The 27,412-nt window shown below is 55.9% G+C and overlaps 1 protein-coding gene across 1 annotated transcript in view; it reads left to right on the top strand.

The window, feature by feature from the left end:
• LOC140391348 (dynein heavy chain domain-containing protein 1-like) overlaps positions 1 to 27,412 on the top strand; it is a 479,751-nt gene that overhangs the window by 169,283 nt on the left and 283,056 nt on the right. The window contains exon 7 of the mRNA XM_072475926.1: positions 25,281 to 25,482. Within this exon, the coding sequence (XP_072332027.1) occupies positions 25,281 to 25,482 (202 nt within the window). The remainder of the gene's footprint in view (positions 1 to 25,280; positions 25,483 to 27,412) is intronic.

Raw genomic sequence — 27,412 nt, forward strand, 5'->3', positions numbered from 1 at the left:
TCCTCCCCGGCACGGACCACATCCCCCTTCCCCGGCACGGACCCCCCCATCCTCCTCCCCGGCACGGACCCCCCCCATCCTCCTCCCCGGCACGGACCCCATCCCCCCTCCCCGGCACGGACCCCCCCCATCCTCCTCCCCGGCACGGACCCCCCCCCCCATCCTCCTCCCCGGCACGGACCCCCCCATCCTCCTCCCCGGCACGGACCCCCCCATCCTCCTCCCCGGCATGGACCCCCCCATCCTCCTCCCCGGCACGGACCTCCCCATCCTCCTCCCCGGCACGGACCCCATCCTCCTCACCAGCACGGACCCCCCCATCCTCCTCCCCGGCACGGACCCCCCCCATCCTCCTCCCCGGCATGGAGCCCCCCCATCCTCCTCCGCGGCACGGACACCCCCCCCCCCATCCTCCTCCCCGGCACGGAACACCCCCCATCCTCCTCCCCGGCACGGACCCGCCCATCCTCCTCCCCGGCACGGACCCCCCCCCCACCCTCCTCCCCGGCACGGACCCCATCCCCCCTCCCCGGCACGGACCCCATCCTCCTCCCCGGCATGGACCCCATCCACCCTCCCCAGGCACGGACCCCCCCATCCTCCTCCCCGGCACGGACCCCCCCATCCTCCTCCCCGGCATGGACCCCCCATCCTCCTCCCCGGTACGGACCCCCCCATGCTCCTCCCCGGCACGGACCCCCCCATCCTCCTCCCCGGCACGGACCCCATCCTCCTCCCCAGCACGGACCCCCCCCCATCCTCCTCCCCGGCACGGACCCCCCCCCATCCTCCTCCCCGGCATGGAGCCCCCCCATCCTCCTCCGCGGCACGGACACCCCCATCCTCCTCCCCGGCACGGACCCCATCCTCCTCCCCAGCACGGACCCCCCCCCATCCTCCTCCCCGGCACGGACCCCCCCCCATCCTCCTCCCCGGCATGGAGCCCCCCCATCCTCCTCCGCGGCACGGACACCCCCCCCCCATCCTCCTCCCCGGCACGGACCCGCCCATCCTCCTCCCCGGCACGGACCCCCCCCCACCCTCCTCCCCGGCACGGACCCCATCCCCCCTCCCCGGCACGGACCCCCCCCATCCTTCTCCCCGGCACGGACCCCATCCCCCCTCCCCGGCATGGACCCCCCCCATCCTCCTCCCCGGCACGGACCCCCCCCCCATCCTCCTCCCCGGCACGGACCCCCCCATCCTCCTCCCCGGCACGGACCCCCCCATCCTCCTCCCCGGCACGGACCCCATCCTCCTCCCCAGCACGGACCCCCCCCATCCTCCTCCCCGGCACGGACCCCCCCCATCCTCTTCCCCGGCACGGACCCCCCATCCTCCTCCCCGGCACGGACCCCATCCTCCTCACCAGCACGGACCCCCCCATCCTCCTCCCCGGCACGGACCCCCCCCATCCTCCTCCCCGGCATGGAGCCCCCCCATCCTCCTCCGCGGCACGGACACCCCCCCCCCATCCTCCTCCCCGGCACGGAACACCCCCCATCCTCCTCCCCGGCACGGACCCGCCCATCCTCCTCCCCGGCACGGACCCCCCCCCCACCCTCCTCCCCGGCACGGACCCCATCCCCCCTCCCCGGCACGGACCCCATCCTCCTCCCCGGCATGGACCCCATCCACCCTCCCCAGGCACGGACCCCCCCATCCTCCTCCCCGGCACGGACCCCCCCATCCTCCTCCCCGGCATGGACCCCCCATCCTCCTCCCCGGTACGGACCCCCCCATGCTCCTCCCCGGCACGGACCCCCCCATCCTCCTCCCCGGCACGGACCCCATCCTCCTCCCCAGCACGGACCCCCCCCCATCCTCCTCCCCGGCACGGACCCCCCCCCATCCTCCTCCCCGGCATGGAGCCCCCCCATCCTCCTCCGCGGCACGGACACCCCCATCCTCCTCCCCGGCACGGACCCCATCCTCCTCCCCAGCACGGACCCCCCCCCATCCTCCTCCCCGGCACGGACCCCCCCCCATCCTCCTCCCCGGCATGGAGCCCCCCCATCCTCCTCCGCGGCACGGACACCCCCCCCCCCATCCTCCTCCCCGGCACGGACCCGCCCATCCTCCTCCCCGGCACGGACCCCCCCCCACCCTCCTCCCCGGCACGGACCCCATCCCCCCTCCCCGGCACGGACCCCCCCATCCTTCTCCCCGGCACGGACCCCATCCCCCCTCCCCGGCATGGACCCCCCCCATCCTCCTCCCCGGCACGGACCCCCCCCCCATCCTCCTCCCCGGCACGGACCCCCCCATCCTCCTCCCCGGCACGGACCCCCCCATCCTCCTCCCCGGCACGGACCCCATCCTCCTCCCCAGCACGGACCCCCCCCCATCCTCCTCCCCGGCACGGACCCCCCATCCTCCTCCCCGGCACAGACCACCCCGTCCTCCTCCCCAGCACGGACCCCCCCGTCCTCCTCCCCGGCACGGACCCCCCCGTCCTCCTTCCCGGCACGGACCCCCCCGTCCTCCTCCCCGGCACGGACCCCCCCATCCTCCTCCCCGGCACGGACCCCCCCATCCTCCTCCCCGGCACGGACCCCCCATCCTCCTCCCCGGCACGGACCCCCCATCCTCCTCCCCGGCACGGACCCCCCCATCCTCCTCCCCGGCACGGACCCCCCATCCTCCTCCCCAGCACGGACCCCCCCATCCGCCCCGGCACGGACCCCATCCCCCCTCCCCGGCACGGACTCCCCCATCCCCCCTCCCCGGCACGGACTCCCCCATCCTCCTCCCCGGCACGGACCCCATCCCCCCTCCCCGGCACGGACCCCCCCATCCTCCTCCCCGGCACGGACCCCATCCTCCTCCCCGGCACGGACCCCCCCATCCCCCCTCCCCGGCACGGACCCCATCCTCCTCCCCGGCATGGACCCCATCCACCCTCCCCAGGCACGGACCCCCCCATTCCCCCTCCCCGGCACGGACCCCATCCTCCTCCCCGGCACGGACCCCCCCATCCTCCTCCCCGGCACGGACCCCCCCAACCCCCCTCCCTGGCACGGACCCATCCTCCTCCCCGGCACGGACCCCCCCATCCTACTCCCCGGCACGGACCCCATCCTCCTCCCCGGCACGGACCCCCCATCACCCATCCCCGGCACGGACCCCATCCTCCTCCCCGGCATGGACCCCATCCACCCTCCCCAGGCACGGACCCCCCCATCCTCCTCCCCGGCACGGACCCCATCCTCCTCCCCGGCACGGACCCCCCCATCCTCCTCCCCGGCACGGACCCCCCCATCCCCCCCTCCCCGGCACGGACCCCCCCATCCCCCCCTCCCGGCACTCCCCCGGAGCCCAGCCCACTCTAACCCCCCCCCCCCCCCCCGCCGCACACACACACACAAAACCCTACACACACCTCTCCCCCACACATTCAGACTGCGGCCACGTCATCGCCTGCCCAGCGGCCAACCCCCCAGGCCGTCACTCACCTCCACGCTGGTCGGCGTGAACCTGGAGCACAGGTTGACGCCGATTGAAAGGAGGTTTGATTTACCCGTCATCACGTCGATGGGACTTCGACCCATCCGGACGGGAGAATATCGACAGGCCCAAAATCGATTGCCTTGCGCCCACCCGTGCCATTCTCCGAGGTCTGCGGCGCCATTGACGCCCCGCCGACTTTTCTCCCTTCGGAGACTTCGGCGGGCGGCGGGGGCGGAATTCACGGCGGCCAACGGCCATTCTCCGACCCGCTGGGGGGTCGGAGAATGACGCCCCTGATCTCTGTCTGAAATGGTTTACCCTGAATCCTCAGGCTGTGACCCACTGGTTCTGGACACACCCAAGTTTGGTAACATCTACCCTGCATCTACCCTGCCTAGTCCTGTTAGAATTTTATAAGTCTCTATGAGATCCCCCCTCATTCTTCTGAACTCCAGTGAGAACAATCCCAACCTCGTCAATCTCCCGTCATATGACAGTCCCGCCATCCCTGGAATCAGTCTGGTAAACCTTTGCTGCACTCCCTCGAGAGCAAGAACATCCTTCCTCAGAGAAGGAGACCAAATCTACACACAATATTCCAGGTGTGGCCTCACCAAGACCCTGTATAATTGCAGCAACACACCCCTGCTTCTATACTCGAAACCTCTCGCAATGAAGGCCAACATACCATTAGCCTTCTTTACCGCCTGCTGCACCTGCATGCTTACCTTCAGCGACTGGTGCACAAGGACACCCAGGTCCCGCTGCACACTCCCCTCTCCCAATTTACAACCATTAAGGTAGTAATCTGCCTTCCTGTTTTTGCTTCCAAAATGAATAACCTCACACTTATCCAAATTATACTGCATCTGCCATTGGTTTGCCCACTCGCCCAACCTGTCCAGATCTTGCTGTAGGAGCCCTGCATCCTCGTCACAATTCACCCTCCCACCCAACTTGGTATCATCTGCAAACTTTGTGATATTACATTTTGTTCCCTCATCCAAATCATTAATATATATTGTGAGTAGCTGGGGTCCCAGCACCGATCTCTGTGGTACCCCACTAGTTACTGCTTGCCAATTTGAAAAGGACCCATTAATTCCTACTCTTTGTTTCCTCTCTGCCAACCAGTTTTCTTTTTTTTTTAATAAATATTTTATTGAAAATTTTTGGTCAACCAACACAGTACATTGTGCATCCTTTACACAATATTTTAACAACACAGATATCAATGACCTATTTTATATAAACAAAAAACAAAAAATGAATAAATATTAAATAACAAACATGAAAACTGGCCCTAATTGGCAACTGCCTTGTCACATGCTACACCCCCCCCCGCCCACCCCCCCCCCCACACCTCCCCCCCCCCCCCCCCCCCCCCCCCAAATCCTGGGCCGCTGCTGCTGCCTTCTTTTTTTTTCCCCCCCATCTATCTATCCGCAAGATATTCGACGAACGGTTGCCACCGCCTGGTGAACCCTTGAGCCGACCCCCTTAGGACGAACTTAATCCGCTCTAGCTTTATAAACCCCGCCATGTCATTTATCCAGGTCTCCACCCCCGGGGGTTTGGCTTCTTTCCACATTAACAGGATCCTGCGCCGGGCTACTAGGGACGCAAAGGCCAAAACATCGGCCTCTCTCGCCTCCTGCACTCCCGGCTCTTGTGCAACCCCAAATATAGCCAACCCCCAGCTTGGTTCGACCCGGACTCCGACTACTTTTGAAAGCACCTTTGTCACCCCCATCCAAAACCCCTGTAGTGCCGGGCATGCCCAAAACATATGGGTATGATTCGCTGGGCTTCTCGAGCACCTCGCACACCTATCCTCCACCCCAAAAAATTTACTGAGCCGCGTTCCAGTCATATGTGCCCTGTGTAATACCTTAAACTGAATCAGGCTTAGCCTGGCACACGAGGACGACGAGTTTACCCTGCTTAGGGCATCTGCCCACAGCCCCTCCTCGATCTCCTCCCCTAGCTCTTCTTCCCATTTCCCTTTTAGTTCATCCACCATAGTCTCCCCCTCGTCCCTCATTTCCCTATATATATCTGACACCTTACCATCCCCCACCCATGTCTTTGAGATCACTCTGTCCTGCACCTCTTGTGTCGGGAGCTGCGGAAATTCCCTCACCTGTTGCCTCGCAAAAGCCCTCAATTGCATATACCTGAATGCATTCCCTTGGGGCAACCCATATTTCTCGGTCAGCGCTCCCAGACTCGCGAACTTCCCATCCACAAATAGATCTTTCAGTTGCGTTATTCCTGCTCTATGCCACATTCCATATCCCCCATCCATTCCCCCCGGGGCAAACCTATGGTTGTTTCTTATCGGGGACCCCCCCAATGCTCCAGTCTTTCCCCTATGTCGTCTCCACTGTCCCCAAATCTTCAGTGTAGCTACCACCACCGGGCTTGTGGTGTAGTTCCTCGGTGAGAACGGCAATGGGGCTGTCACCATAGCCTGCAGGCTAGTCCCCCTACAGGACGCCCTCTCTAATCTCTTCCACGCCGCTCCCTCCTCCTCTCCCATCCACTTACTCACCATTGAAATATTAGCGGCCCAATAGTACTCACTTAGGCTCGGTAGTGCCAGCCCCCCCCTATCCCTACTACGCTGTAAGAATCCCTTCCTCACTCTCGGGTCCTTCCCGGCCCACACAAAACCCATGATGCTCTTTTCTATCCTTTTAAAAAAAGCCTTCGTGATCACCACCGGGAGGCACTGAAACACAAAGAGGAATCTCGGGAGGACCACCATCTTAACCGCCTGCACCCTCCCTGCCATTGACAGGGCTACTATATCCCATCTCTTGAAATCTTCCTCCATCTGCTCCACCAACCGCGTTAAATTTAACCTGTGCAATGTGCCCCAATTCTTAGCTATCTGGATCCCCAGGTAACGAAAGTCTCTTGTTACCTTCCTCAACGGTAGGTCCTCTATTTCTCTACTCTGCTCCCCTGGATGCACCACAAACAGCTCACTCTTCCCCATGTTCAGTTTATACCCTGAAAAATCCCCAAACTCCCCAAGTATCCGCATTATTTCTGGCATCCCCTCCGCCGGATCCGCCACATATAGTAGCAAATCATCCGCATACAAAGATACCCGGTGTTCTTCTCCTCCCCTAAGTACTCCCCTCCATCTCTTGGAACCCCTCAGCGCTATCGCCAGGGGCTCAATCGCCAGTGCAAACAATAATGGGGACAGAGGACATCCCTGCCTTTTCCCTCTATGGAGCCGAAAATATGCCGATCCCCGTCCATTCGTGACCACACTCGCCACTGGGGCCCTATACAATAGCTGCACCCATCTAACATACCCCTCACCAAAACCAAATCTCCTCAACACCTCCCACAAATAATCCCATTCTACTCTATCAAATGCTTTCTCGGCATCCATCGCCACTACTATCTCCGTTTCACCCTCTGGTGGGGCCATCATCATTACCCCTAACAGCCTCCGTATATTCGTGTTCAGCTGTCTCCCCTTCACAAACCCAGTTTGGTCCTCGTGAACCACCCCCGGGACACATTCCTCTATTCTCATTGCCATTACCTTGGCCAGGACCTTGGCATCCACATTTAGGAGGGAAATTGGTCTGTAGGACCCGCATTGTAGCGGGTCCTTTTCCTTCTTTAAGAGAAGCAGGCCAGTCGATTTCGGCGGCGTGAGAGCAGCTGGTTAGTCAGTTTCAGCGGGAGCATTGCGGAAGGAGGGTGCTGGGAGGTAAGTCAACCTTTAAAAGCACTTCTCTTTGCAGGGGCAGGCCAGTCGATTTCGGCGGCGTGAGAGCAGCTGGTTAGTCAGTTTCAGCGGGAGCATTGCGGAAGGAGGGTGCTGGGAGGTAAGTCAACCTTTAAAAGCACTTCTCTTTGCAGGGGCAGGCCAGTCGATTTCGGCGGCGTGAGAGCAGCTGGTTAGTCAGTTTCAGCGGGAGCATTGCGGAAGGAGGGTGCTGGGAGGTAAGTCAACCTTTAAAAGCACTTCTCTTTGCAGGGGCAGGCCAGTCGATTTCGGCGGCGTGAGAGCAGCTGGTTAGTCAGTTTCAGCGGGAGCATTGCGGAAGGAGGGTGCTGGGAGGTAAGTCAACCTTTAAAAGCACTTCTCTTTGCAGGGGCAGGCCAGTCGATTTCGGCGGCGTGAGAGCAGCTGGTTAGTCAGTTTCAGCGGGAGCATTGCGGAAGGAGGGTGCTGGGAGGTAAGTCAACCTTTAAAAGCACTTCTCTTTGCAGGGGCAGGCCAGTCGATTTCGGCGGCGTGAGAGCAGCTGGTGAGTGGTGAGTCAGTTTCAGCAGGAGCTGAGACTTTTTCTCTTTTCTTTAAATTAGTTTTTTAGGCGGGATCAGGAAGTCGACCCGCGGACGTCTGGGAAGACCCTCACCAATAAATTCTGGTGGAGAGGAAACCCGAGACACTACACGTGTAGTGTCTCCCACCCGCCCTCCTCCTCTAACCTAATAATAAAACCCATTGGTCTGAGGTAAGTACCATATTTTTATTATATTATTATTATTTTTTATAAAAATTTAATTTAGTTGTTAGCTAGATCTTGGTAGAAAGTTGGAGGAATGGCAGGGAAGGGAGTACAATGTTCCTCCTGCAGGATGTTTGAGGTGAGGGATGCAGTTAGTGTCCCTGCTGATTTTACCTGCAGGAAGTGCTGCCATCTCCAGCTCCTCCAAGACCGAGTTAGGGAACTGGAGCTGGAGTTGGAAGAACTTCGGATCATTCGGGAGGCAGAAGGGGTCATAGATAGCAGCTTCAGGGAATTAGTTACACCAAAGATTGGAGATAGGTGGGTAACTGTAAGAGGGACTGGGAAAAAACAGTCAGTGCAGGGATCCCCTGCGGTCGTTCCCCTGAGAAACAAGTATACCGCTTTGGATACTTGTGGGGGGGACGACTTACCAGGGGTAAGCCATGGGGTAAGGGCCTCTGGCACGGAGTCTGTCCCTGTTGCTCAGAAGGGAAGGGGGGAGAGGAGCAGAGCATTAGTAATTGGGGACTCTATAGTCAGGGGCACAGATAGGAGATTTTGTGGGAGCGTGAGAGACTCACGTTTGGTATGTTGCCTCCCAGGTGCAAGGGTACGTGATGTCTCGGATCGTGTTTTCCGGGTCCTTAGGGGGGAGGGGGAGCAGCCCCAAGTCGTGGTCCACATTGGCACCAACGACATAGGTAGGAAAGGGGACAAGGATGTCAGGCAGGCTTTCAGGGAGCTAGGATGGAAGCTCAGAACTAGAACAAACAGAGTTGTTATCTCTGGGTTGTTGCCCGTGCCACGTGATAGTGAGATGAGGAATAGGGAGAGAGAGCATTTAAACACGTGGCTACAGGGATGGTGCAGGCGGGAGGGTTTCAGATTTTTGGATAACTGGGGCTCTTTCTGGGGAAGGTGGGACCTCTACAGACAGGATGGTCTACATCTGAACCTGAGGGGCACAAATATCCTGGGGGGGAGATTTGTTAGTGCTCTTTGGGGGGGTTTAAACTAATGCAGCAGGGGCATGGGAACCTGGATTGTAGTTTTAGGGTAAGGGAGAATGAGAGTATAGAGGTCAGGAGCACAGATTTGACGTCGCAGGAGGGGGCCAGCGTTCAGGTAGGTGGTTTGAAGTGTGTCTACTTCAATGCCAGGAGTATACGAAACAAGGTAGGGGAACTGGCAGCGTGGGTTGGTACCTGGGACTTCGATGTTGTGGCCATTTCGGAGACATGGATAGAGCAGGGACAGGAATGGATGTTGCAGGTTCCGGGGTTTAGGTGTTTTAGTAAGCTCAGAGAAGGAGGCAAAAGAGGGGGAGGTGTGGCGCTGCTAGTCAAGAGCAGTATTACGGTGGCGGAGAGGATGCTAGATGGGGACTCTTCTTCCGAGGTAGTATTGGCTGAAGTTAGAAACAGGAAAGGAGAGGTCACCCTGTTGGGAGTTTTTTATAGGCCTCCTAATAGTTCTAGGGATGTAGAGGAAAGGATGGCGAAGATGATTCTGGATATGAGCGAAAGTAACAGGGTAGTTATTATGGGAGACTTTAACTTTCCAAATATTGACTGGAAAAGATATAGTTCGAGTACAATAGATGGGTCGTTTTTTGTACAGTGTGTGCAGGAGGGTTTCCTGAAACAATATGTTGACAGGCCAACAAGAGGCGAGGCCACATTGGATTTGGTTTTGGGTAATGAACCAGGCCAGGTGTTGGATTTGGAGGTAGGAGAGCACTTTGGGGACAGTGACCACAATTCGGTGACGTTTACGTTAATGATGGAAAGGGATAAGTATACACCGCAGGGCAAGAGTTATAGCTGGGGGAAGGGCAATTATGATGCCATTAGACGTGACTTGGGGGGGATAAGGTGGAGAAGTAGGCTGCAAGTGTTGGGCACACTGGATAAGTGGGGCTTGTTCAAGGATCAGCTACTGCGTGTTCTTGATAAGTATGTACCGGTCAGACAGGGAGGAAGGCGTCGAGCGAGGGAACCGTGGTTTACCAGGGAAGTGGAATCTCTTGTTAAGAGGAAGAAGGAGGCCTATGTGAAGATGAAGTGTGAAGTTTCGGTTGGGGCGATGGATAGTTACAAGGTAGCGAGGAAGGATCTAAAGAGAGAGCTAAGACGAGCAAGGAGGGGACATGAGAAGTATTTGGCAGGAAGGATCAAGGAAAACCCAAAAGCTTTCTATAGGTATGTCAGGAATAAGCGAATGACTAGGGAAAGAGTAGGACCAGTCAAGGACAGGGATGGGAAATTGTGTGTGGAGTCTGAAGAGATAGGCGAGATACTAAATGAATATTTTTCGTCAGTATTCACTCAGGAAAAAGATAATGTTGTGGAGGAGAATGCTGAGCCCCAGGCTAATAGAATAGATGGCATTGAGGTACGTAGGGAAGAGGTGTTGGCAATTCTGGACAGGCTGAAAATAGATAAGTCCCCGGGACCTGATGGGATTTATCCTAGGATTCTCTGGGAGGCCAGGGAAGAGATTGCTGGACCTTTGGCTTTGATTTTTATGTCATCATTGGCTACAGGAATAGTGCCAGAGGACTGGAGGACAGCAAATGTGGTCCCTTTGTTCAAAAAGGGGAGCAGAGACAACCCCGTCAACTATAGACCGGTGAGCCTCACGTCTGTAGTGGGTAAAGTCTTGGAGGGGATGAGAAGAGACAAGATTTATAATCATCTAGATAGGAATGATATGATCAGGGATAGTCAGCATGGCTTTGTGAAGGGTAGGTCATGCCTCACAAACCTTATTGAGTTCTTTGAGAAGGTGACTGAACAGGTAGACGAGGGTAGAGCAGTTGATGTGGTGTATATGGATTTCAGCAAAGCGTTTGATAAGGTTCCCCACGGTAGGCTATTGCAAAAAATACGGAGGCTGGGGATTAAGGGTGATTTAGAGATGTGGATCAGAAATTGGCTAGCTGAAAGAAGACAGAGGGTGGTGGTTGATGGGAAATGTTCAGAATGGAGTACAGTCACAAGTGGAGTACCACAAGGATCTGTTCTGGGGCCGTTGCTGTTTGTCATTTTTATCAATGACCTAGAGGAAGGCACAGAAGGGTGGGTGAGTAAATTTGCAGATGATACTAAAGTCGGTGGTGTTGTCGATAGTGTGGAAGGATGTAGCAGGTTACAGAGGGATATAGATAAGCTGCAGAGCTGGGCTGAGAGGTGGCAAATGGAGTTTAATGTAGAGAAGTGTGAGGTGATTCACTTTGGAAGGAATAACAGGAATGCGGAATATTTGGCTAATGGTAAAGTTCTTGAAAGTGTGGCTGAGCAGAGGGATCTAGGTGTCCATGTACATAGATCCCTGAAAGTTGCCACCCAGGTTGATAGGGTTGTGAAGAAGGCCTATGGAGTGTTGGCCTTTATTGGTAGAGGGATTGAGTTCCGGAGTCGGGAGGTCATGTTGCAGCTGTACAGAACTCTGGTCCGGCCGCATTTGGAGTATTGCGTACAGTTCTGGTCACCGCATTATAGGAAGGACGTGGAGGCTTTGGAGCGGGTGCAGAGGAGATTTACCAGGATGTTGCCTGGTATGGAGGGAAAATCTTATGAGGAAAGGCTGACGGACTTGAGGTTGTTTTCGTTGGAGAGAAGAAGGTTAAGAGGAGACTTAATAGAGGCATACAAAATGATCAGGGGGTTGGATAGGGTGGACAGTGAGAGCCTTCTCCCGCGGATGGATATGGCTGGCACGAGGGGACATAACTTTAAACTGAGGGGTAATAGATATAGGACAGAGGTCAGAGGTAGGTTCTTTACGCAAAGAGTAGTGAGGCCGTGGAATGCCCTACCTGCTACAGTAGTGAACTCGCCAACATTGAGGGCATTTAAAAGTTTATTGGATAAACATATGGATGATAATGGCATAGTGTAGGTTAGATGGCTTTTGTTTCGGTGCAACATCGTGGGCCGAAGGGCCTGTACTGCGCTGTATTGTTCTATGTTCTATGTTCTATGTTCTAGAAGCGATATCGTTGCTTCAGACATAGTCGGGGGCAGTTGTCCCCTTTCCTTTGCCTCGTTAAAGGTCCTCGTCAGTACCGGGGCGAGCAAGTCCAAATATTTCCTATAGAATTCAACTGGGAATCCGTCCGGTCCCGGGGCCTTTCCCGTCTGCATACTCCTAATTCCTTTCACCACTTCTTCTACCTCGATCTGTGCTCCCAGTCCCACCCTTTCCTGCTCTTTCACCTTGGGAATTTCCAGCCGATCCAAAAAGTCCATCATTCTCTCCCTCCCATCAGGGGGTTGAGCTTCATATAATTTTTTATAAAATGTCTTGAACACTTCATTCACTCTCTCCGCTCCCCGCACCATCTCTCCTTCCTCGTCCCTCACTCCCCCTATTTCCCTCGCTGCTCCCCTTTTCCTCAATTGGTGTGCCAGCAATCTGCTCGCCTTCTCCCCATATTCATACTGTACACCCTGCGCCTTCCTCCATTGTGCCTCTGCAGTGCCTGTAGTCAGCAAGTCAAATTCCACATGCAGCCTTTGCCTTTCCCTGTACAATCCCTCCTCCGGTGCTTCCGCATATTGTCTGTCCACCCTCAAAAGTTCTTGCAGCAACCGCTCCCGTTCCTTACTCTCCTGCTTCCCTTTATGTGCCCTTATTGATATCAGCTCCCCCCTAACCACCGCCTTCAACGCCTCCCAGACCACTCCCACCTGGACCTCCCCATTGTCATTGAGTTCCAAGTACTTTTCAATACATCCCCTCACCCTTAGACACACCCCCTCATCCGCCATTAGTCCCATGTCCATTCTCCAGGGTGGGCGCCCTCCTGTTTCCTCCCCTATCTCCAAGTCCACCCAGTGTGGGGCATGATCCGAAATGGCTATAGCCGTATATTCCGTTCCCCTCACCTTCGGGATCAATGCCCTACCCAGCACAAAAAAGTCTATGCGCGAATAGACTTTATGGACATAGGAGAAAAACGAGAACTCCTTACTCCTAGGTCTACTGAATCTCCACGGGTCCACACCTCCCATCTGCTCCATAAAATCCTTAAGCACCTTGGCTGCTGCTGGCCTCCTACCAGTCCTGGACTTCGACCTATCCAGCCCTGGTTCCAACACCGTGTTAAAGTCTCCCCCCATTATCAGCTTTCCCGTCTCTAGGTCCGGAATGCGTCCTAGCATTCGCCTCATAAAATTGGCATCATCCCAGTTCGGGGCATACACGTTTACCAAAACCACCATCTCTCCCTGTAGTTTGCCACTCACCATCACGTATCTGCCCCCGTTATCCGCCACTATAGTCTTTGCCTCGAACATTACCCGCTTCCCCACTAATATAGCCACCCCCCTGTTTTTCGCATCCAGCCCCGAATGGAACACCTGCCCCACCCATCCTTTGCGCAGCCTAACCTGGTCTATCAGTTTCAGGTGCGTTTCCTGTAACATAACCACATCTGCTTTAAGTTTCTTAAGGTGTGCGAGTACCCGTGCCCTCTTTATCGGCCCGTTGAGCCCTCTCATGTTCCACGTGATCAGCCGAGTTGGGGGGCTTCCCACCCCCCCCCCCCCCCCTTGCCGATTAGCCATCATCTTTTTCCAGCTTCTCACCCAGTTCCCACGCAGCTGTATCTCCCCCAGGCGGTGCCCCCCCGCCCATCCTCTCCCGTACCCGCTCCCCCCTTTCCCCAGCAGCAGCAACCCAGTAATTCCCCCCTCCCACCCCCCCCCGCTAGACCCTCCGCTAGCGTAATTACTCCCCCCATGTTGCTCCCAGAAGTCAGCAAACTCTGGCTGACCTCGGCTTCCCCCCGTGACCACGGCTCGCACCGTGCGACGCCCCCTCCTTCCTGCTTCTCCATTCCCGCCATAATTATCCTAGCGCGGGAGCCAAGCCCGCGCTTCTCCCTTGGCCCCGCCCCCCATGGCCAACGCCCCATCTCCTCTCCCTCCCCACCTCCCCCCATCACCACCTGTGGGAGAGAGAAAAGTTACCATACCGCAGGATTAGAACATAAAACCCCTCTTCGCCCCCCACATTCGCCCCACCACTTTGTCCAAACGTTCTTTTTAATAGTCCACTCATTCCAATTTTTCTTCTACAATAAAAGTCCACGCTTCATCCGCCGTCTCAAAGTAGTGGTGCCTCCCTTGATATGTGACCCACAGTCTTGCCGGTTGCAGCATTCCAAATTTTATCTTCCTTTTATGAAGCACCGCCTTGGCCCGATTAAAGCTCGCCCTCCTTCTCGCCACCTCCGCACTCCAGTCTTGATAAACGCGGATCACCGCGTTCTCCCATTTACTGCACCGAGTTTTCTTCGCCCATCTAAGGACCATTTCTCTATCCTTAAAACGGAGGAATCTCACCACTATGGCTCTGGGAGTTTCTCCTGCTCTCGGTCCTCGCGCCATAACTCGGTACGCTCCCTCCGCCTCCAACGGACCCGTCGGGGCCTCCGCTCCCATTAACGAGTGCAGCATCGTGCTCACATATGCCCCGACGTCCGCCCCCTCCACACCTTCAGGGAGACCAAGAATCCTCAGGTTGTTCCTCCTTGCGTTGTTTTCCAGTGCCTCCAACCTCTCCACACATCGTTTCTGATGTGCCTCCTGTATCTCCGTCTTCACCACCAGGCCCTGTATATCGTCCTCATTCTCGGCTGCCTTCGCCTTCACGACCCGAAGCTCCTGCTCCTGGGTCTTTTGTTCCTCCTTTAGCCCTTCGATCGCCTGTAATATCGGGGCCAACAGTTCTTTCTTCATTTCCTTTTTTATCTCTTCCACGCAGCATTTCAAAAACTCTTGTTGTTCAGGGCCCCATATGAAACTGCCACCTTCCGACGCCATCTTGGTTTTTGCTTGCCTTCCTTGCTGCTGTTCCAAAGGATCCGCTGCAATCCGGCCACTTTCCTCTCCTTTTTCCATCCGTGTCCAGGGGGAATTCCCTTCTGGTTTACCGCACGGTGTTTTTAGCCGTTAAAATTGCCGTTGGGGCTCCTATCAAGAGCCCAAAAGTCCGTTCCACCGGGAGCTGCCGAAACGTGCAACTTAGCTGGTCATCGCCGCACCCGGAAGTCCGCCAACCAGTTTTCTAACCACCTCAATACATTTCCCCCAATCCCATGCGCATAATTTTGCACAATAATCTCTTATGCGGGACTTTGTCAAACGCCTTCTGAAAGTCCAAATATACCACATCGACTAGCTCCCCCTTGTCGACTGTACTGGTTACCTCTTCAAATTTGACAAGCATGATTTTCCCTTCATAAATCCATGCTGACTCTGACTGATCCTGCCACTGCTTTCTAAATGTTCCGCTATAAAGTCCTTGATGTGGAGATGCCGGTATTGGACTGGAGTGGGCACAGTAAGAAGTCTTACAACACCAGGTTAAAGTCCAACAAGTTTGTTTCAAATCACTAGCTTTCAGAGCACTACTCCTTCCTCAGGTGAATGAAGAGGTAGGTTCCAGAAACATATATATAGACAAAGTCAAAGATGCAAGACGATACTTTGAATGCGAGCATTTGCAGGTAATTAAGTCTTTACAGATCCAGGTTAAAGAGGTGTCAATTGTCTCAAGCCAGGACAGCTGGTAGGATTCCGCAAGCCCAGGCCAGATGGTGGGGGATGAATGTAATGCAACATGAATTCAAGGTCCCGGTTGAGGCCGCACTCATGTGTGCGGAATTTGGCTATTAATTTCTGCTCGGCGATTCTGCGTTGTCGCGCGTCCTGAAGGCCTCCTTGGAGAACGCTTACCCGGAGATCAGAGGCTGAATGCCCTTGACTGCTGAAGTGTTCCCCGACTGGAAGGGAACATTCCTGCCTGGCGATTGTCGCGCGATGTCCGTTCATCCGTTGTCGCAACGTCTGCATGGTCTCGTCAACGTACCACGCTTCGGGACATCCTTTCCTGCAGCGTATGAGGTAGCCAAAGTTGGCCGAGTCGCACTAGTATGTACCGCGTACCTGGTGGGTGGTGTTCTCACGGGTAATGGTGGTATCCATGTCGATGATCTGGCACGTCTTGCAGAGATTGCCATGGCAGGGTTGTGTGGTGTCGTGGTCACTGTTCTGAAGGCTGGGTAGTTTGCTGCAAACAATGGTTTGTTTGAGGTTGCGCGGTTGTTTGAAGGCAAGTAGTGGGGGTGTGGGGATGACTTTGGCAAGATGTTCATCTTCATCGATGACGTGTTGAATGCTGCGAAGATGATGTCGTAGTTTCTCCGCTCCAGGGAAATACTGGACGACGAAGGGCACTCTGTGTGGTAGTATGCATTAAGGGTCATGTGGGACTGTGAAGCCGTGATGTCATTGGCTGACAGATCCCGGGTCCTGGTTGGCCGTTGACCTCTAGCTCCGCCCTGAAGGCGGAGTATAAGAACCAGGAGTCCTCCCCCGCAGGCCAGTCTACTACTGAACTGCGGGGGAACAGTCACGCTTAATAAAGCCTCATCGACTTCACTCTATTCGTCTCTCGGAGTCTTTGTGCACTACAATTTATTAAGCGTGACTAAAGGACTATGGAGCTCAGGATCATCCCGGAATGCCTGAGGATCAGCCCCCACGCAGTGAACGCAGCAGCAGCTTTCAAGCACTGGCAGACTTGTTTCGAGGCCTACCTCAGAACGGCCCCGGCCGGGTCACAGAAGACCAAAAACTACAGGTCCTGCACTCGAGGGTAAGCCCGGAAATTTTCCCTCTCATCGAAGACGCAGAGGATTTACAGACGGCGTTCGCAGCACTAAAAAGTCTCTATGTTCGCCCAGTAAACCAGATCTACGCTCGCTATCAACTCGCAACGAGACGGCAAAGTCCCGGAGAAACGATAGATGAATTCTACGCCGCGCTACTAATTTTGGGACGGGCCTGCAGCTGCCCGCCGGTGAACGTAAATGAACACACGGACATGTTAATGCGCGATGCTTTTGTGGCAGGTATGAACTCCTCCCAAATCCGCCAAAGACTTTTAGAAAAAGAGTCGCTAGGACTCTCAGAGGCACGGGCCCTAGCAGCCTCCCTGGACGTGGCCGCGCGAAACGCCCGCGCCTACGGCCCGACCGCGCGGCAGCCCATTGGGCTCCGTACGCACCCGTCGCGACAAACCCACCCCCCCCCGGACACCCCACAGGCTTGCGCGGTTCAAACACCAAGTCGCACCGGGGGAGCCCGCTGCTATTTCTGCAGCCAGGCGAAACACCCCCGGCAGCGCTGCCCGGCCCGCGCAGCGATCTGTAAGAGCTGCAGGGAAAAGGGCCATTTCGCGGCTGTGTGCCGGTCCCGGGAGGTCGCCGCTGTCCCAGGAGAACGGGGAGCCCTACACGCCTTTTACGCTCCCCAACCCCCCCCAGCGCCCCATGTACGACCCGCAGGCGCAACCACTTTGGGTCCCGACCACCGCTCTCCCCGGAGAAGAGGGAGTTCTGCGCGTCTCTAACGCTCCCCAACCCCCCCCCCCCCCCCCCCCCCCCCGCGCCCCATGTATGACCCGCCGGCACTACCACTTTGGGTCCCGGTCACCGCTGTCCCCAGAGAACAGGGAGTCCTGCATGTTCCTAACGCTCCCCAACCCCCATGTGCGACCCGCAGGCGCCGCCATTTTGGGTCCCGGCCACCACGAGGGGAGGAGGGGCGCCGCCATCTTGGACCACCCCAGACCTGTGCGACGCATGGGGGCGGCCATTTTGTCCACCCCAGCCGCCATCTTGTGACCCCCCAGCCATGTGCGATGCATGGGGGCAGCCATCTTGTTCACCCCCGACGCCATCTTGGACGGCAACAACGGACCCCGGTGTCGACGGCTCCACGGGGTTCGAAGAAGACGCTCAACCATTACGACCACGTCTGGCTTCAATGACGCTGGACCAAGCACGGCCCCGGACACTCCAGACGACGACGACAACGGTGCTGATAAACGGGCACGAGACACCATGTCTGGTCGACTCCAGGAGCACAGAAAGCTTCATCCACCCCGACACAGTAAGACGCTGTTCTTTGACCATCCGTCCCAGCGCACAAAAGATTTCCCTAGCTGCAGGATCCCACTCCGTACAGATCAAAGGCTTCTGCATAGTTACCCTAACGGTGCAAGGGAGGGAGTTCAAAAACTACAGGCTCTACGTCCTTCCCCAACTCTGCGCCCCCACATTACTGGGATTAGACTTCCAGTGCAATCTACAGAGCCTAACCTTCAAATTCGGCGGCCCAATACCCCCCACTCACTATCTGCGGCCTCGCAACCCTCAAGGTTCAACCCCCATCCTTGTTTGCAAACCTCACCCCGGATTGCAAACCCGTCGCCACTAGGAGCAGACGGTACAGCGCCCAGGACCGGACCTTCATTCGGTCCGAAGTCCAGCGGCTACTGAAGGAAGGCATAATCCAGGCCAACAATAGTCCCTGGAGAGCACAGGTGGTAGTAGTAAAGACAGGGGAGAAGCAAAGGATGGTCATAGACTATAGCCAGACCATCAACAGGTACACACAACTAGACGCGTACCCTCTCCCCCGCATATCCGACATGGTCAATCGGATTGCCCAATGTAAGGTCTTCTCCACCGTGGACCTCAAGTCCGCCTACCATCAGCTCCCCATCCGCCTAAGTGACCGCAAGTACACAGCCTTCGAGGCAGACGGGCGATTATACCACTTCCTAAGGGTCCCATTTGGCGTCACAAACGGGGTCTCGGTCTTCCAACGAGAGATGGACCGAATGGTTGATCAACACGGGTTGCAGGCCACGTTCCCGTATCTCGACAACGTAACCATCTGCGGCCACGATCAGCAGGACCACGACGCCAACCTCCAAAAATTCCTCCAGACCGCTAAAGCCTTGAACCTCACGTACAACGAGGACAAGTGCGTTTTTAGCACCAACCGGCTAGCCATCCTGGGCTACGTAGTGCGCAATGGGATAATAGGCCCCGACCCCGAACGTATGCGCCCCCTCATGGAATTTCCCCTCCCGCACTGCTCAAAAGCCCTAAAACGCTGCCTGGGGTTCTTTTCATACTACGCCCAGTGGGTCCCCCAGTATGCAGACAAGGCCCGCCCCCTAATACAGACCACGACCTTCCCTCTGTCGACAGAGGCTTGCCAGGCCTTCAGCTGCATCAAAGCAGATATCGCAAAGGCCACGATGCGCGCCATCGACGAGTCCCTCCCCTTCCAGATCGAGAGCGACACCTCCGACGTAGCTCTAGCGGCCACCCTTAACCAAGCGGGCAGACCCGTGGCCTTTTTCTCCCGAACCCTCCACGCTTCAGAAATCCGCCACTCCTCAGTGGAAAAGGAAGCCCAAGCCATAGTGGAAGCTGTGCGACATTGGAGGCATTACCTGGCCGGCAGGAGATTCACTCTCCTCACGGACCAACGGTCGGTAGCCTTCATGTTCGATAATGCACAGCGGGGCAAAATCAAAAACGACAAGATCTTAAGGTGGAGGATCGAGCTCTCCACCTTCAACTACGAGATCTTCTATCGTCCCGGAAAGCTGAATGAGCCGTCCGATGCCCTATCCCGCGGCACATGTGCCAACGCACAAATTAACCGCCTCCAAACCCTCCACGAGGACCTCTGCCACCCGGGGGTCACTCGGTTCTACCACTTTATTAAGTCCTGCAACCTCCCATACTCTTTGGAGGAGGTCCGTACAGTCACAAGGAACTGCCACATCTGCGCAGAGTGCAAACCGCATTTTTTCAGGCCGGATGGTACGCACCTGATTAAGGCTTCCCACCCCTTTGAACGCCTTAGTCTGGATTTCAAAGGACCCCTCCCCTCCACCGACCGCAACACATACTTCCTTAATGTGGTGGACGAGTACCCCCGCTTCCCATTCGCCATCCCCTGCCCTGACATGACCGCGGCCACAGTCATTAAAGCCCTGAACACCATATTCACACTGTTCGGTTGCCCCGCATACATCCACAGCGACAGGTGATCCTCCTTCATGAGTGACGAGCTGCGCCAGTTCCTGCTCAGCAACGGTATAGCCTCGAGCAGGACGACCAGCTACAACCCCCGGGGGAACGGGCAAGTAGAGAGGGAGAACGGCACGGTCTGGAAGACCGTCCTACTGGCCCTACGGTCCAGGGACCTCCCAGTTTCAGTTTCACGGTGGCAGGAGGTCCTCCCGGACGCCCTCCACTCCATCCGGTCACTACTGTGTACTAGCACTAACCAAACGCCCCATGAGCGCCTCCTTGTCTTCCCCAGGAAGTCCTCCTCTGGAACGTCGCTGCCGACCTGGCTGGCGGCCCCAGGACCCATCTTGCTCCGAAAACATGTGCGGGCGCACAAGTCGGACCCGTTGGTCAAAAGGGTTCACCTCCTCCACGCGAACCCGCAGTACGCTTACGTGGAGTACCCCGACGGCCGACAGGACACGTTCTCCCTGCGAGATCTGGCGCCCGCCGGCAACAAACACCCCCCCCCCCCGACACCAATCACCCCCTCCCTGCCACCGCCGCACCCGCCCCCTTCCCAGGAGGATCGGTCCTCCTCCCAGGCCCGACCAGGAGTGAAGCCCAAGCTGAAACCGTAAGGCTCCCGGAGACGACAACACTGGAACAAGCACCACCACCACCACCGGGGCCGAGGCGATCGACACGGAAGACCAGACCGCCCGACCGACTCGTGGCGTTGATCTAACACTACAATATGTGGACTTTTAACGAGAACATTTTGTCTTTTTCTCCTGACGATTACTGTAAATAGTTCGAAACAAAAAACCTTGTACATACTGTAATAACATGCGAAAGTTTTCCTCCCAGGACCAGCCTTGTAAACCCTTACCACCATGCGAAGCATCACCTCGCCGGGTTCATTTTTAACAAGGGGTGAATGTGGTAGTATGCATTAGGGGTCATGTGGGACTGTGAAGCCGTGATGTCATTGGCTGACAGATCCCGGGTCCTGGTTGGCCGTTGACGTCTAGCTCCGCCCTGAAGGCGGAGTATAAGAACCAGGCGTCCTCCCCCGCAGGCCAGTCTACTACTGAACTGCGGGGGAACAGTCACGCTTAATAAAGCCTCATCGACTTCACTCTATTCGTCTCTCGGAGTCTTTGTGCGCTACACTCTGTCAGTTGTGTACCGTGTTTGTCTTCTGAGGAGGTCGGTGCAGTAACATCTTCTTCGCAGCCTTCAACATGTCATCGATGAAGATGAAAATCTTGCCAAGGTCATCCCCACACCCCCACTATTTGCCTTCAAACAACCGCGCATCATGGATAGCAGGTATAGAGAGGTGGTCACACCGCAGGCTCAGACTCCACAGCAGGAAGGGAATGGGTGACCACCAGACAGAGCAAGAGAGCGAGGCAGGCAGTGCAGGAATCCTCGGATGCCCCACAGAGTCCCCAGCTGCCGTTCCAGCTCCGAAAACCGGGCTTCCAGGAGCTGTAGCTGGAGACGCTTCCTGCACACATACTGGCCCCGTGCAAAGGTTCCCAGACTCCCACATGTGGAAGAGGAGCAACCAAGGCTTTGAGATCTCCTGCCATGACGTAACTCTTTAAATTAACCCTTTCAAAGATGCTTAATATCAGATTATATCCATTTCTCTTGACCCTTCTTTCCTTATGAAATGAAAATCGCTTATTGTCACAAGTAGGCTTCAAATGAAGTTACTGTGAAAAGCCCCTAGTCGCCACATTCCGGCGCCTGTTCGGGGAGGCTGTTACGGGAATTGAACCGTGCTGCTGGCCTGCCTTGGTCTGCTTTCAAAGCCAGCGATTTAGCCCTGTGCTAAACAGCCCCCAATTACAGCCCTTACAGGTTATGAACCACAAAACGGACTTTCAAACCAAAATGGAATAGAAGTTGTGAAGACTCACCAACCTTACCCACTATTGACCAATCAGCTCTCTCCCTTGTTGCCTCTTCTCCCAGCTTCACCTAACTCCCTGTTTCCACCCAACTCCAAAAAGACACCCACTCAGCCATCCAGCACTCACAGTGCAGACAAACCAGCACTTAGAGAGCTCTGCTTTCAGAGTTTTCAAATTACAATGCTTTGGAACTGGTATGTAACTGTTACACAATTAACCTTCCAGAGCCAACTGTTGTGTTGGGTGCTCTGGATCCGTGGAACACAGACAGGCCACCAACACTTAAAATAGTGCAACACTATTTTATTAAGTTAGAAAGTGTTGAACATACTTTCACTGTGGGTTAACACGATGTTAGATTAAACTAAAGACCTATGCCTGTCCTAACCAGTCTATGCACTCAGCACATGGGGAAGATCTGTGCTGTAAGCTGTGAGCTCTGTCCTTCTAAGAGGCTGCATCCCAAATGAGCGGGAACTCTGATGCCTTTATAGTGAGTGTGCTCTAACTGGTGATTGGCTGCGGTGTTGTGTGTGTTGATTGGTCCCACTGTGTGTCCATCAGTGTGTGTGTCTGCACCATGATATACTGGTGTATATTATGACACTAACGTTAAGTGCAACTCAGCTGACCCCTGTTTCAGGAATGCGACTAACTGAAGGGTCAGTACTGAGGGAGCAACGCACTGTCAGAGAGTCAGTACTGAGGGAGTGCTGCACTGTCAGAGGGTCAGTACTGAGGGAGTGCTGCACTGTCAGAGGGTCAGTACTGAGGGAGTGCTGCACTGTCAGAGGGTCAGTACTGAGGGAGTGCTGCACTGTCAGAGGGTCAGTACTGAGGGAGTGCTGCACTGTCAGAGGGTCAGTACTGAGGGAGTGCCGCACTGTCAGAAGGTCAGTACTGAGGGAATGCTGCACTGTCAGAGGGTCAGCACTGAGGGAGTGCCGCACTGTCAGAGGGTCGGTACTGAGGGAGTGCCGCACTGTCAGAGGGTCAGTACTGAGGGAGTGCTGCACTGTCAGAACGTCAGTACTGAGGGAGTGCTGCACTGTCAGAGGGTCAGTACTGAGGGAGTGCTGCACTGTCAGAGGGTCAGTACTGAGGGAGTGCTGCACTGTCAGAGGGTCAGTACTGAGGGAGTGCTGCACTGTCAGAGGGTCAGTACTGAGGGAATGCTGCACTGTCAGAGGGTCAGTACTGAGGGAGTGCTGCACTGTCAGAGGGTCAGTACTGAGGGAGTGCTGCACTGTCAGAACGTCAGTACTGAGGGAGTGCTGCACTGTCAGAGGGTCAGTACTGAGGGAGTGCTGCACTGTCAGAGGGTCAGTACTGAGGGAGTGCTGCACTGTCAGAACGTCAGTACTGAGGGAGTGCTGCACTGTCAGAGGGTTAGTACTGAGGGAGAGCTGCACTGTCAGAGGGTCAGTACTGAGGGAGTGCTGCACTGTCAGAGGGTCAGTACTGAGGGAGTGCTGCACTGTCAGAGGGTCAGTACTGAGGGAGTGCCGCACTGTCAGAAGGTCAGTACTGAGGGAATGCAGCACTGTCAGAGGGTCAGCACTGAGGGAGTGCCGCACTGTCAGAGGGTCGGTACTGAGGGAGTGCCGCACTGTCAGAGGGTCAGTACTGAGGGAGTGCCGCACTGTCAGAGGGTCAGTACTGAGGGAGTGCCGCACTGTCAGAGGGTCAGTACTGAGGGAGTGCCGCACTGTCAGAGGGTCAGTACTGAGGGAGTGCTGCACTGTCAGAACGTCAGTACTGATGGAGTGCTGCACTGTCAGAGGGTCAGTACTGAGGGAGTGCTGCACTGTCAGAGGGTCAGTACTGAGGGAGTGCTGCACTGTCAGAACGTCAGTACTGAGGGAGTGCTGCACTGTCAGAGGGTCAGTACTGAGGGAGTGCTGCACTGTCAGAGGGTCAGTACTGAGGGAGTGCTGCACTGTCAGAGGGTCAGTACTGAGGGAGTGCCGCACTGTCAGAAGGTCAGTACTGAGGGAATGCAGCACTGTCAGAGGGTCAGCACTGAGGGAGTGCCGCACTGTCAGAGGGTCGGTACTGAGGGAGTGCCGCACTGTCAGAGGGTCAGTACTGAGGGAGTGCCGCACTGTCAGAGGGTCAGTACTGAGGGAGTGCGCACTGTCAGAGGGTCAGTACTGAGGGAGTGCCGCACTGTCAGAGGGTCAGTACTGAGGGAGTGCTGCACTGTCAGAGGGTCAGTACTGAGGGAGTGCTGCACTGTCAGAGGGTCAGTACTGAGGGAGTGCTGCACTGTCAGAGGGTCAGTACTGAGGGAGTGCTGCACTGTCAGAACGTCAGTACTGAGGGAGTGCTGCACTGTCAGAGGGTCAGTACTGAGGGAGTGCTGCACTGTCAGAGGGTGCTGCACTGTCAGAGGGTCAGTACTGAGGGAGTGCTGCACTGTCAGAACGTCAGTACTGAGGGAGTGCTGCACTGTCAGAGGGTCAGTACTGAGGGAGTGCTGCACTGTCAGAGGGTCAGTACTGAGGGAGTGCTGCACTGTCAGAACGTCAGTACTGAGGGAGTGCTGCACTGTCAGAGGGTCAGTACTGAGGGAGTGCTGCACTGTCAGAGGGTCAGTACTGAGGGAGTGCTGCACTGTCAGAACGTCAGTACTGAGGGAGTGCTGCACTGTCAGAACGTCAGTACTGAGGGAGTGCTGCACTGTCAGAGGGTCAGTACTGAGGGAGTGCTGCACTGTCAGAGGGTCAGTACTGAGGGAGTGCTGCACTGTCAGAGGGTCAGTACTGAGGGAGTGCCGCACTGTCAGAAGGTCAGTACTAAGGGAATGCTGCACTGTCAGAGGGTCAGCACTGAGGGAGTGCCGCACTGTCAGAGGGTCGGTACTGAGGGAGTGCCGCACTGTCAGAGGGTCGGTACTGAGGGAGTGCCGCACTGTCAGAGGGTCGGTACTGAGGGAGTGCCGCACTGTCAGAGGGTCAGTACTGAGGGAGTGCCGCACTGTCAGAGGGTCAGTACTGAGGGAGTGCTGCACTGTCAGAGGGTCAGTACTGAGGGAGTGCTGCACTGTCAGAGGGTCAGTACTGAGGGAGTGCTGCACTGTCAGAGGGTCAGTACTGAGGGACTGCTGCACTGTCAGAGGGTCAGTACTGAGGGAGTGCCGCACTGTCAGAGGGTCGGTACTGAGGGAGTGCTGGGTTACTGGATTTGAAGATGTGACCTGAAGCTGAGACTGTCTAATTTCTCTGCCGTAAGTGATCCCACGTATTTGAGGGGTTGTTCCCCCCGTGTCTAAGGCCGAATGTTTATCCTTCAAACTACATCCCGTTTATTGCAATGCTGGCATCGGCGGTCCGCACATTAACTCCACTGCTGCAGGCAATAAATATTTAATTTGCTTGAGGTTAGGAATTGTGAAAGATGAAATGTGTGTTGCTGATTGTGAGGAGCTGATGTTCCAGCTATGTTGCAGGGTTGTGTGTTTCCTGAGCGCTGTAACAGTCGCTGTAACTTTATCACTTTTCTTTCCCCTCTCGCTAGGCCAAGCAATTGCTCAGCTTTGGCAGATAATCCCAGAAATCACCAAAGTCATGGCTTTAATTCACCAATCGGCGATGAAGTATGCTGACCACGTGGCTCCCACACTGCCGCTCATTAGTCCACGACACTTCCTGGATTTCATTGACCTGTTCTGGATGATTTCCTATAACCTGGATCAAAATTTGGGCTTGGCAAATGACAGGTGAGTCACCACAACCCCCCTCCAGGAAGGGATTGTGGATTCCTCCACATGGACCAGGGCAATGCAGCAGAAACCAGGGCCAGGAATAGGGAATGGATTGGGGATTGGGGAATGGATGGGAATTAGGGGAATGGATTGGGGATTAAAGGAATGGATTGGAGATTGGCGGAGTGGATTGGGGATTAGGGGAATGGATTGGACATTTGGGGAGTGGATTGGGGATTAGGGGAATGGATTGGACATTTGGGGAGTGGATTGGGGATTTGGGGAATGGATTGGGGATTATGGGAATGGATTAGGGGAATGGATTGGGGATTGGGGGAATGGATTGGGGATTAGGGGAATAGATTGGGGATTAGGGGAATGGATTGGGGATTAGGGGAGTGGATTGGGGATTCGGGGAGTGGATTGGGGATTAGGGGAGTGGATTGGGAATTCGGGGAGTGGATTGGAGATTAGGGGAGTGGATTGGGGATTAGGGGAATGGATTAGGGGATTAGGGGAGTGGATTGGGGATTAGGGGAGTGGATTGGGGATTAGGGGAGTGGATTGGGGATTAGGGGAGTGGATTGGGGATTAGGGGAATGGATTGGGGATTAGGGGAATGGATTGGAGATTAGGGGAGTGGATTGGGGATTCGGGGAGTGGATTGGGGATTAGGGGAGTGGATTGGGGATTAGGGGAATGGATTGGGGATTAGGGGAATGGATTGGGGATTAGGGGAGTGGATTGGGGATTAGGGGAACGGATTGGGGATTAGGGGAGTGGATTGGGGATTCGGGGAGTGGATTGGGGATTTGGGGAATGGATTGGGGATTAGGGGAGTGGATTGGGGATTAGGGGAATGGATTGGGGATTAGGGGAGTGGATTGGGGATTAGGGGAATGGATTGGGGATTAGGGGAATGTATTGGGGATTAGGGGAGTGGATTGGGGATTAGGGGAATGGATTGGGGATTAGGCGAGTGGATTGGGGATTTGGGGAATGGATTGGGGATTCGGGGAGTGGATTGGGGATTTGGGGAATTGATTGGGGATTAGGGGAATGGATTGGGGATTTGGGGAATGGATTGGGGATTATGAGAATGGATTAGGGGAATGGATTGGGGATTGGGGGAATGGATTGGGGATTAGGGGAGTGGATTGGGGATTAGGGGAATAGATTGGGGATTAGGGGAATGGATTGGGGATTAGGGGAATGGATTGGGGATTAGGGGAGTGGATTGGGGATTCGGGGAGTGGATTGGGGATTAGGGGAGTGGATTGGGGATTAGTGGAGTGGATTGGGGATTAGGGGAGTGGATTGGGGATTAGGGGAGTGGATTGGGGATTAGGGGAGTGGATTGGGGATTAGGGGAATGGATTGGGGATTAGGGGAGTGGATTGGGGATTAGGGGAATGGATTGGGGATTAGGGGAGTGGATTGGGGATTAGGGGAATGGATTGAGGATTAGGGGAGTGGATTGGGGATTAGGGGAGTGGATTGGGGATTAGGGGAATGGATTGAGGATTAGGGGAGTGGATGGGGGATTAGGGGAGTGGATTGGGTATTAGGGGAATGGATTGGGGATTAGGGGAGTGGATTGGGGATTCGGGGAGTGGATTGGGGATTCGGGGAGTGGATTGGGGATTAGGGGAATGGATTGGGGATTAGGGGAGTGGATTGGGGATTCGGGGAGTGGATTGGGGATTAGGGGAATGGATTGGGGATTAGGGGAGTGGATTGGGGATTAGGGGAGTGGATTGGGGATTAGGGGAGTGGATTGGGGATTAGGGGAGTGGATTGAGGATTAGGGGAGTGGATGGGGGATTAGGGGAGTGGATTGGGTATTAGGGGAATGGATTGGGGATTAGGGGAGTGGATTGGGGATTCGGGGAGTGGATTGGGGATTCGGGGAGTGGATTGGGGATTAGGGGAATGGATTGGGGAT

This window comes from Scyliorhinus torazame, chromosome 15, assembly GCF_047496885.1.
Source record: "Scyliorhinus torazame isolate Kashiwa2021f chromosome 15, sScyTor2.1, whole genome shotgun sequence".
In the NCBI taxonomy this organism is placed as follows: Eukaryota; Metazoa; Chordata; class Chondrichthyes; order Carcharhiniformes; family Scyliorhinidae; genus Scyliorhinus; species Scyliorhinus torazame.